At 42.6% G+C, this 12,084-nt stretch overlaps 1 protein-coding gene across 1 annotated transcript in view; it reads right to left on the reverse strand.

Moving 5' to 3' along the window:
* The window catches only part of LOC126252453 (cholecystokinin receptor type A-like), a 188,482-nt gene that overhangs the window by 153,899 nt on the left and 22,499 nt on the right, over nucleotides 1-12,084 (reverse strand). Inside the window, exon 2 of the mRNA XM_049953347.1 lies at nucleotides 9,585-9,899. Within this exon, the coding sequence (XP_049809304.1) occupies nucleotides 9,585-9,899 (315 nt within the window). The remainder of the gene's footprint in view (nucleotides 1-9,584; nucleotides 9,900-12,084) is intronic.

Below are 12,084 nucleotides of genomic sequence, written 5' to 3' on the forward strand. Positions count from 1 at the left end.
AATCAACTGGCTCAGCCTAGCTGTAGTTTCCTACCTTGGATTATGCCAAGACTTCTGATATGCCCAGTGCTGCTAAGCAGTAATGAGGTGAGGTCAAAACAAACGCATTGCCATGATTTGTCTAGACTGCAAAAATGTCAAACGAATAAGAAATAGCAGGCAATAGTAATCAGTGACTTCATGTTTCAGAATTAAAAAATCATGATTAAGTTGCATTAAAAAGGCAAAAAATATTTAGTATGAAATGAATCGTTAGAACAGTTGGTGAACAGGAATTCCATGAGTAGTTGTTGACTTCAGCGAATTACGAATTATATTCGCCGTTGGCTGTACAGGTAATTTATTTCATTTTTGGAGGCCTTTAAAGTCTGACATTTTAAAGCCTGACATTTGCTAAAGAAAAATCTTTTGCAGTACCTGTTGAAAATGGCCCAGAGGTCGAAACTGGAATAACGAAATAAATAACTTCTACAGTCAAAGACAAATATGATGTCGTTTAAAAAATTCTACGTGGCTGTGAACCCAGACCACGGGAAGTTAAAATGTGGAAGCATTAACAAAGAAATTGTATTAAAGCATTAGAGAATCACTTACAAAGTTTGTTCGTACTCTTCAAAAACAGCAACTATTGCTGGAAAACTGATAAATTACGTTTGAAGTGGAATAAGCTTCGGGTAGGCCTACCGTCAGCATTTCTCTTTTTCTGTTGAGTTTGGAAATGAGAGTCCAGGTGGAACTATATTTCGTAAGACTACACCAAGTGTTAGGGGTATATGTGTAGATATTTCGACTGATGACTGAGGACAGTGTACTGAACAACATTACATCAGTATTTACTTCATTTGCAGACTAACATAACTATTATGTTTTTAGGTTGGGTAGTACCTCGAAGTACACATGGCACAACCTAGTCATTAATGTTTATTTTTCCTGGGGACCAGGTCAGGTACTGAACTGTGGACACTTGGAGATACTACAGGTAGTGTATACTGACAGGTGTAGTTCATTTCATGATGCACTAAAGACTGTGGAGAAAAGATAAGGTAGCAGTAAATTAGGCTATGTATTTGCGGGAAGACTCATAGACACAGAAAAAAACAACTAATATATTGAATTTGGTACATATTAACGTACAATGTATCACAGCATCCATAGCTGAGCCCCTAAAAACTTGCATGTGAGCTGAAATTTCTCTGATTTTCCTGTCATGGCCATGGTCGTTTAACCAAATGTTCGTGGGAGAAAGTGATATGTCTGTAGAATCAAGATTTTCTTGGAGACGATGCTCTCGGAACGATAACATGAAATCTCTTCGTTATGGATAACGTCTCGGTTGTAGCGTCTACCACAGAAATTTTATTAGCACGTTACGCTTACTGAACGAACCTACGCCGAAATCAACTACTTTGCTTGGATATTATGTACCATGCCACCTTCCCAACGATATGGAAACCGGCAGAAAATGACAGGGATAGTTATCTCCGTGGCAGGCATTTCCACTTACGGAGGCAGTGAATCCAGAGGTCACAATAAACGCATAACATGGGGCTAAGGCCGATGTTTGATAGTAGTAGACGTCTCTTTGTCAATAATACCTTTTGTACCGGTGCTAGTTGGCATTTGATGTCCTCCTTACTCCGTCTGTTATTGGTCTGCCTAGGTAGTAGAATTCCTTAACTTCATCTACTTCTTGACCACCAGTCCTGATGTTACGTTTCTTGCTGTTCTCATATCTGCTACTTCTCATTACTTTCGTCTTTCTTCGATTTACTCTCAATCCATATTCTGTACTCATTAGACTGTTCATTCCATTCAGTAGATCACGTAATTCTTCTTCACTTTCACTCAGGATACTCAGGATAGTAATGTCAACAGCGAATCGTCTCAATGATATCCTTTCATCTTGAATTTTAATTACACTCCTGAACCTTACATTTACTTCCATCATTGCTTCTTCGATGTAAGATTGAGCAGTAGGGGGGAAAGACTACATCCCTGTGTTACACTATTTTTAATTCGAGCGCTTCGTTCTTTGTCGTCCACTCTTTATTCCCCTTGGCTCTTGTATATATTGTATACTACCTGTCTGTCCCTATAGCTTACCCTTATATCTCTCAGAAATGCGAACATCTTGCACCATTTGACATCATCGAATGCTTTTTCCAGGTCAACAAGACCTCTATAGGTGTTTTTATTTTGCCCGCATCTCGTGGTCGTGCGGTAGCGTTCTCGCTTTCCACGCCCGGGTTCCCGGGTTCGATTCCCGGCGGGGTCAGGGATTTTCTCTGCCTCGTGATGGCTGGGTGTTGTGTGCTGTCCTTAGGTTAGTTAGGTTTAAGTAGTTCTAAGTTCTAGGGGACTGATGACCATAGATGTTAAGTCCCATAGTGCTCAGAGCCATTTGAACCATTTTTTTGTTTTTATTTTTCTTTAGTCTTACTTCCATTATCAACCACAACATCAACCTTTACCTTTCCTAAAGCAAACTGATCGTCATCTGACACATCCTCACTTTTCTGTATATTATTCTTGTCAGCAACTTGGATGCATGAGCTGTTAAGCTGATTGTGCGATCAATCTCGCACTTGTCAGCTCTTGCAGTTTTCGCAATTGTGTTGGTGGTATTTCTGTGAAAGTCAGTCGTTATATCTCCAGACTCATAAATTCTACACGCGAACGTGAATAGTTCTTTTGTTGCCACTTCCTCAATGATTTTAGAAATTTTGATGGAATGTTGTTTTCCCTTCCACCTTATTTGGTCTTAAGCCTTCCAAAGCTCTTTAAAATTCTTATTCTAATACTCGATCCCCTATATCTTCTAAATCGACTCCTGTTTCTTCTTCTATCATTTTAGACAAGTGTTCCCCCCCCCCCCCAATGGAGCCCTTCAGTATATTCTTTCCACCTATCCGCTCTCTCCTCTGCATTTAACAATGGAAGTCCCGTTGCACGCTTAATGTTACCACCATTGCTTTTAATTTCACTGAAGGCTGTTTTGACTTTCCAATATGCTGTGTCAGCCCTTCCGACAATCATCTCTGTTTCTTTTTTCTTCACATTTTTTTCATGCAGTCATCACGTCTTAGTTCCCTGGCACCTCCTATTTATTTCATTCCTCAGTGACTTGTATTTCTGTATTCTTGAATTTCTCTGAGCATTTTCGTACTTCCTCCTTCCATCTATCATCCGAAGTATTTCTTCTGATACCCATGGTTTCTTCGCAGTTACCTTCTTTGTAGCTATGTTTTTCTTTTCAAGTTCTGCGATTGCCCTTTATAGACTAATGTCTTAAGCTCAGCCTGCTCTTCATCACTACTACATTGTGATCTGAGACTATATCTCTTTCTGGGTACGCTATACATTCTAGTATCTGATTTTAAAATCTCTGCCTGACCATGATGTAAACCAAGTGAAATATTCCCGTATCTCCCAGCCTTTTCCAAGTATATCTCCTCCTCTTGTGATTACTGAACAGAGTATTCGCTATTACTAGCTGAAATTTATTACAGAACTCAATTAGTCTTTCTCCTCTGCCATTCCTAGTACCAAGCCTATATCCTCTCGTAACACTTTATTCTGCGTCTTCCCCTAGAACCGCTTTCCAGTCTTCCCTGATTATTAGCTTTTTTATCTCCCTCCACGTACTGCATTACCTGTTCAACAACCGCATTCACTTTCTCTGTCTCTTCAGCTTGCGCTGTCGGCATGTATACCTGAACTACCTTCGTCGGTGGGGTTTGCTGTCGATTCTGACGAGAACAACCCTATCACTGAAATGTTGACAATAACACAGTCTCTGCACTACCTTCCCATTCATAATAAATCCTACTCGCGTTACATCATCTTTTTCTCCTGTTGATGTTACCCTATACTCATCTGACCAGAAATCCTTGTCTTCTTTCCGTTTCAATTCGCTGACCCTCCATACCTGGATTGAGCCTCTTTAGATTTTATAGATTCCCTACTACGTTCAAGCTTCTGACATCCCACGCCCCGGCTCGTAGAATGTTGTACTTTCGTTGGTTATTCAACCTTTTTTCCATTGTCACGTGCCCCTTGGCGGACCCCTTATCGAGATCGGAAAGGGGGGCTATTCCGGAATGTTTTGCCTTTGAAAAGATCATTACAACACATTTTCAATTACAGACCACATGTCCTGTGGATACACAATATGTGTCTTTAATGCAGTGGTTTCGATTGCCTTCTGCATCCTCATACCGTTGATCATAGCTGATCCTTCCAGCGCTAGGGGCAGTTTCCCACCCAAAGGGCAAGGGCATGCCCTGAATCTCTTTCCTTTCCTCTGCCCTTTTTGACAAGCCATTGGTAGAATGAGGGTGACTTATTATGGTTGAAGTTTTCGGTCGCCAGTGCTGATTATTAATCAAAAACCAGGGGCCGAGGACGTTTCGATTACTACTCACATATAGTGTGTTTCAGTGTCTTTGCTACAAATATATAGGGGAGATGGAATGTGCTATGGAGAACAAATTTTGTTAAAGGAGAAAGTTCTCCAGCGAGCTAGGTTTACTTTAATATTCGCCAGCCTGGGACGACGAGATTTCACTGAATTAGCGGTGTCTAACAATCAGGTGTACAGTACATTGGCCTCGGGCATGGATGTGTGTGATGGCATTAGGTTAGTTAGGTTTAAGTAGTTCTAAGTTCTAGGGGACTGATGACCTCAGAAGTTAAGTCCCATAGTGCTCAGAGCCATTTGAACCATTTTTTAAAGTGCATTAAGTACCCCATTAAACTGACAGTCATTTCAACAAGAAAACATAAGAATGAGTTTCTAAAAACAGAGAAAGATAGTTTATAAGCGGATCAGGAACTTAAATTTTCCACGGCCGACTGCCTTTCACATGGAGCAATTAACTGGATGATACGCAACACACGTTGCATAGGAATACCGGAAAGTGCTTACGCCCTGGTTCTTCTCAGGGGCATAATCAGTCTTAAACGACATGTTTGTCTCTTACAAAGGATAGTCCCTATGAAGTGATCTGTCACCCCTAGACATTTCTCGCTAACCCTTTGATATACCCTGTACAGTGTTTGAATTCCAATTCGGGCGTATCAAAAAGGACTTTACAACTTTGTAAAAGTCGTATAAACCTATTCATGCGACCTGCAGACTTAGTCTTGGTGATCATTCTGAAGGAAAATTGATCAAGGTCTGACTGGTAAGACGTCTAAGATTTCCGAAATGTCTGCTTTCCATGTAAGTGAATGTGCTGAGGTGCGCCAATTGGATGGCCCCGGCATTAACTGGACCTAACACCTCTTCACATTTTCTTTTGAGGACTCGTTAAGGGCACCTTAGTTGTTCCAACATTACCAGCTTCTCTGTCAGAGCTCAGTACAAGGATATATCTCGCAACTGAACAAGTAACGCGTGACATGCTGCAGCGAGTATGGCAAGAAATCAACTTCATATTGGATGTGAGTCAACCAATGGAAGTCGTTTTTAACCTGTTTAGGTATATGATAAAACACTTGTAATATGCTATAAAATGACACCAAACCCGTGTCTGTAGGTTAAATGAATAAATCAATATGAGTTTTCAGAGTTGTAAAGTCCTTTCTGATACACCCAGGAACACTGAAAGTAGCGCATACAGAGGAAAGAATTGTACAAACGCGAAACTTTGCAAATAAGTACAGAGAGATCAAATTTGCTAATGATCTAAGTTTGGTACCGGTCCGCATGTCCACAGACCCTGCAATAGTGCTGTGATCTGGAACGGGACTCTATTGAACATTGTGGACGAACAATTCACGTGACGACCATATCCAAACTAGAGGAGGACGTTATTAGGCGCAGAATGCCACGTAGACGAGTTAGACGACATTTCTCACAGTTAAGCCAGTTTTAGAGGTGCTAAATTGTTAACATGAAGACCTCAGGTTGGTCGACATGCCTTGTGGCTCGCCAGATCGATCGTTCGGATAGTTCCGCCAGACGATGTTGAGAGAAATGGACACGAGACGCACCGACGTCGACGTAGCGGGCCTGGGGCGACCAGGAAGACGACGAGGCGAAAGGAAAGCAGGATCGTGCGACAAGCGATCAGGAATCCTACAATGCCTCGCTCCACGGTAAAAGCAGATGTACAGGTGCCGGGTGTTCCACAAACTATTTACAGACGCCTATGCATGGCAATCTGCAATCCAGGCGCCGCTGTCGTGTGCTACCGTCACCACCGAGGTATCCCCGACTTTGTCTACGAGTCAGAATAACGTGGACTGCCAAAGACTGGCAAAACGTGGTGTTACTAATGAATCCTGGTCCGTTTGGGGGACGGATGCCAACCGCACACGGGTATGGAGGCAATCTTGTGAAAGCGCAGTTCGACCCACGCTGCCGCGAGTCATACCGCTCGCACAGACGGCGTAATGGTCCGGTGAGCCAAAGCCTACGGTAGCCGGTCCCGGCTAATTTTGGTACGTGGAACCTCAACGTGCCATCGTTACGTTGATGACATTGTTCAGGCTCTTGTGGGAGTTTTCCTAAAGGGTCTTCTAGGGGTAATTTTCCGAAAAGATAATGCTCGTTGGCCTTCCTACTTCATGTTCCGACTCTTCCATAACCAGCCTGTTTGGCGAGCTTATCCGCTATAGAGCACGTGTGGGACCACCTGAAACGCCAGGATTTTTCAAAATTCCACCTCTAAGGGGGAGAATTTGGGGGATGAAACGATTATGGAAAATATGTAGCGGTTAATCCAATTTAGAAACTACAACTACTAAAATTGGTATTTGCTGCCTCGGTCAGAAGTATATATATATATATATATATATATATATATATATATATATATATATATATATATAAGTTACAGAAATTTTGGAAATTAGAACACTAAGTATGTAAAGTAATGGGTAAGAGTTGTTTTGAAACAAAATATTTATTAAAGAACTACTAAACGATTTTTAAAGCTACATCTGTGAAAATTGGTATATGATTTCTCCATTAGAAATTAAAAAAGAAGTGTTTTAGTGTTTCTGGAAATTCAACCCCTAATGGACAAAAAATCGCTACAGTCTGGAACTGCGCGACCGCTACGGTCGCAAAGTTTATGTGTAAATATCGCCCAAAGAACTCAAAAGGGAGCATTAACAAAGACCTCCAACTTCAGGTACCGTAATCGCTTTTTGGTCAGAAGTACAGTCGGAAAGACCATTGCCTTAATTAGCGTGAAACGTTTAGAAGGTATTGCAATTTGTGAACAAAATAAGAATTCGATTAAGGCAAAAAAGTACTGTGCAGGGCACACAGTCTACGCCAGCAAAACAGCAGACGATAAGCTATTTATAAATAAGAGTGAAGATTAAAACAGACCATCCGTCGATCGCTGTTTTTATTATCTCAACGTTCCGGTCTCAGATAATGTCACCCATCTTCAGATCATTTCCCGTAGTCACAGAGTGACCAATGTTAATGGAACTATCACTTACACTGTCATATACTGTGATTTTCGTAAAGACTGTTTGCTCTGTAACTACGAGAAATCATCTGAGGATGGCAGATACAGCCTGAGACTGGTGTTGAGATAATAACAGCAATCGACAGGAGGAAAGGAAGTCTATTTTCTACAAATAAGGATCTTGGATAACTCCTTGCCGATAAGCGTGTCCAGTTGTGAGAGTAAAGTTTCATATTTAAATCCGTTCGAGAAACGTCATATAAAGGTAGAGTGGGATGACGAATAAAAAAATGGGTTCAAATGCCTCTGAGCACTATGGGACTTAACATCTGAGGTCATCAGTCCCCTAGAACTTAGAACTACTTAAATCTAACTAACCTAAGGACATCACACACATGGGACTTAACATCTGAGGTCATCAGTCCCCTGGAACTTAGAACTACTTAAACCTAACTAACCTAAGGACATCACACACATCCATGCCCGAGGCAGGATTCGAACCTACGACCGTAGCGGTCGCGCCGTTCCAGACTGTAGCGCCTAGAACCGCTCGGCTACTCCGGCCGGCTTCTCTAGATTGTCGCACAGATAACAAAATGGTAGATATCGAAATAGACGACAGAGGGATAGAGAAACAATTAAAATCGCTCAAAAGAGGAAAGGCCGCTGGACCTGATGGGATACCAGTTCGATTTTACACAGAGTACGCGAAGGAACTTGCCCCCCTACTTGCAGCGGTGTACCGTTGGTCTCTAGAAGAGCGTAGCGCTCCAAAGGATTGGAAAAGGGCACAGGTCATCCCCGTTTTCAAGAAGGGACGTCGAACAGATGTGCAGAACTATAGACCTATATCTCTAACGTCGATCAGTTGCAGAATTTTGGAGCACGTATTATGTTAGAGTATAATGACTTTTCTGGAAACTAGAAATCTACTCTGTAGGAATCAGCATGGGTTTCGAAACAGACGATCGTGTGAAACCCAGCTCGCGCTATTCGTCCACGAGACTCAGAGGGCCATAGACACGGATCACAGGTAGATGCCGTGTTTCTTGACTTCCTCAGGGCGTTAGATACAGTTCCCCACAGTCGTTTAATGAAAAAAGTAAGAGGATATGGACTATCAGACCAATTGTGTGATTGGATTGAAGAGTTCCTAGATAACAGAACGCAGCATGTCATTCTCAATGGAGAGAAGTCTTCCGAAGTAAGAGTGATTTCAGGTGTGCCGCAGGGGAGTGTCATAGGACCGTTGCTATTCACAATATACATAAATGACCTGGTGGATGACATCGGAAGTTCACTGAGGCTTTTTGCAGATGATGCTGTGGTGTATCGAGAGGTTGTAACAATGGAAAATTGTACTGAAATGCAGGAGGATCTGCAGCGAATTGACGCATGGTGCAGGGAATGGCAATTGAATCTCAATGTAGACAAGTGTAATGTGCTGCGAATACATAGAAAGATAGATCCCTTATCATTTAGCTACAATATAGCAGGTCAGCAACTGGAAGCCGTTAATTCCATAAATTATCTGGGAGTAGGCATTAGGAGTGATAAAATGGAATGATCATATCAAGTTGATCGTCAGTAAAGCAGATGCCAGACTGAGATTCATTGGAAGAATCCTAAGGAAATGCAATCCGAAAACAAAGGAAGTAGGTTACAGTACGCTTGTTCGCCCACTGCTTGATTACTGCTCAGCAGTGTGGGATCCGTACCAGATAGCGTTGATAGAAGAGATAGAGAAGACCCAACGGAGAGCAGCGCGCTTCGTTACAGGATCATTTAGTAACCGCGAAAGCGTTACGGAGATGAAGACTCTGCAGGAGAGACGCTCAGTAGCTCGGTACGGGCTTTTGTTAAAGTTTCGAGAACATACCTTCACCGAAGAGTCAAGCAGTATATTGCTCCCTCCTACGTATATCTCGCGAAGAGACCATGAGGATAAAATCAGAGAGATTAGAGCCCACACAGAGGCATACCGAGAATCCTTCTTTCCACGAACAATACGAGACTTGAATAGAAGGGAGAACCGATAGAGGTACTCAAGGTACCCTCCGCCACACACCGTCAGTTGGCTTGCGGAGTATGGATGTAGATGTAGAGTTGTTTGATATCCAGACAAATAAGGGGGAACGTAGAATATGGTTGTACCTTCTTCTTGGCCTCGATGCTCTTGTCCATATAATTGGAACGGATGGCAAGCCTCGTGAAGGTGTAAGTGGGCGGCTGCGCGGAGTCGCCGTCCTCGGAGGGCACGTCCTTGGCCACGGGCCCCGCCGGCAGGAGACGAGCCGCCTCCGAGTGGTGCAGCCCTGCGCCGCCGCCGCTGCTGCTGCCGCCGCCACTGGCGGAGTTGGCCGGCATCGCCGACGTGGAGACGGAGGAGTGCAGCGACGTGGCGTTGCGCAGGCTGGCACCGGTCGGCCGCGGCCCCGTGCACCCGTCCGTCGGAGCCGGGACGCGCACCTGCACCACCCACACCTGTTGAGTCTCAGCTGTGAGCGCACAGCAGGTAACAGCTCGCTCCACACACTACCCACCATACTCAAAATATTCCACACTTGCTAGGGACATCCGTCTTAAATTTAGTGAAGCGTGTGTACTGGTGTTTGTGTTAATCACATATACAGTCATTATATTCACCAGCGGAAAAATGCTCTTATATGAACATAACAAATGCGAATACGTTCCTGTTTATTTAAAACAGTCACTGAAAAGTGGGATGCTAACTGCCTCATTCTATCTGCCTCAGCACCTTTAAAAATGTTCTCAAAAACTACGGCATATTAACTTATTACAGTTTTCATCATCATGCAACTCACCTTTAAGTCCCACGAACTCCCCTGTTGTAGCTTACTCACACGCAGTAGTCCATCCCTGAAAGTCTCTCATACCCATTCATTCATAATTTCCCTTTCTCACTCACTCATTCAGCCCATCTTATTGTCATTATCTCTTTGCGTCTCTCTATCATTGTCTCCTGTGTCACAACCACAATCCCCATCTTTCTATCCGCCTAGTACAGTCACCTGTTACCGTCACTGTCTCCCTCTTGCTTTCTCTTATTGCCAATGTCTCATTCCTTCCTTCATAGTGCTGATGTCTCTTCTCACTATCACTGTCTCGCTCTTTCTTGTTGTCATTGTCATATACTCTGTCTCTCATTATCACTGGCTCTCACCACTTCAACTTTCTCTTTCTCTTTTTTCCTCCCTCTCTGGCACTGTCACCTTCACATTTTTCCTAGCAACTTTCTGTCACTGTAAACTATGTTCCACTACCAGTGTATCTCTCTCTTTCTTGCACATTGCCATATTCTGTTGCGCTCTTTCTATTACACAACCACTGTCAACTATCTTCGAGTATTTATTACTGTTCAGTCTCTTCGCCACTGCCACTGCCTTCTTCTCTCTCAGCATAAAATGAGCAAATATGTTCGCATGTCAAAAGTTTTGGGAACATTTTCGATCGTGTTGAGGAAGGTAGAATGAGGCAGACGGTTCCCAACTTTTCAGTCAGAATCTTTTAAGTAAACGCAAACATATTCGCAAATCTTGGGCTCCGATAGAGCATTTTTCTACTGGTTCCTTTCTTTTCCCTACTGTAACAGGGCATGTAACTCATATAGAACACAATGTGTTGCTCAGTAAAAGCTAGATAGTTTACTTACATGAAACTGAAAAAAAACGCAAAACTAATTTTATACTTCAGACCGGATTTTACGGCAAAAAATTTGCATTTGCTTCAGTACTCAACGTAGTGTTCCAAGATAATAACAGAGATACAGCATATTTCTCCTTGCTAAGTCACTTTATAAACTACGTTTTCGCCACAGACCGGATTTTACGTGCGTATTTTACGCGGTCTTGTAGGGTAAATTTGAACCCCTACATCTCGGAAGTTGATGAAGATAAGAAGGAAATTTTCAAGCTTGTTCGACATCGGTATCCTCAGAATAGATCGTAAAATTACCGCCATTTTCTGTGGATAACCGTCTCGGAATATGCGGCTGGCTTTTGGTATCCAAAAAACAAGTTTTTGGGGTTTTCCCTATAGAGGACCACGATTTTTCAAAAGGGGAAGATGGCTCTTCTAGATGAATGTTTAGACTATACCGTGAAAATCTGAGCAATTTTCTGCTGTTATTTATTATTTAGATTTCGCCTCATACCGGACTTCACGTGTAGAAGCAGGATAACTTCGGACCTATATATCTTGGAAATGGACAAAGATAACAAGAAAATTTTCAGGGTTGTTCGAGATCGGCATTTTGGGAACATACAAAAAATTCAGCCATTTTCTATACATAGCCATCTTCGAATCTTCAGATGGGTTCTAGTCCGCTGGTGATGGCGAAAATACATTAAAAAACAGTTTGTGTGGTTTTCTGAGGAATTGCTCACTAACTAATGGTGCCTTCATAGCTCCCACCAAGTGTATCGTAGGCCACGTCAAATGCAGAAAGCATCATCAGACCTGTTCCATTTGTCTGAGCAGGAGGAAGTGTCTAATATTAATACTTTGGCCCTGTGCTGTAGGATAGTAACACTAAGACAATCTTTCTCTTGGGTATACAAATACTTCCTAGACCAAGGGCTATCCAAATCATTTGACTCTATCTTATTACGACTAACTGAACCCGAGGTGTGTG

Source organism: Schistocerca nitens, chromosome 4, assembly GCF_023898315.1.
Source record: "Schistocerca nitens isolate TAMUIC-IGC-003100 chromosome 4, iqSchNite1.1, whole genome shotgun sequence".
Lineage (NCBI taxonomy): Eukaryota > Metazoa > Arthropoda > Insecta > Orthoptera > Acrididae > Schistocerca > Schistocerca nitens.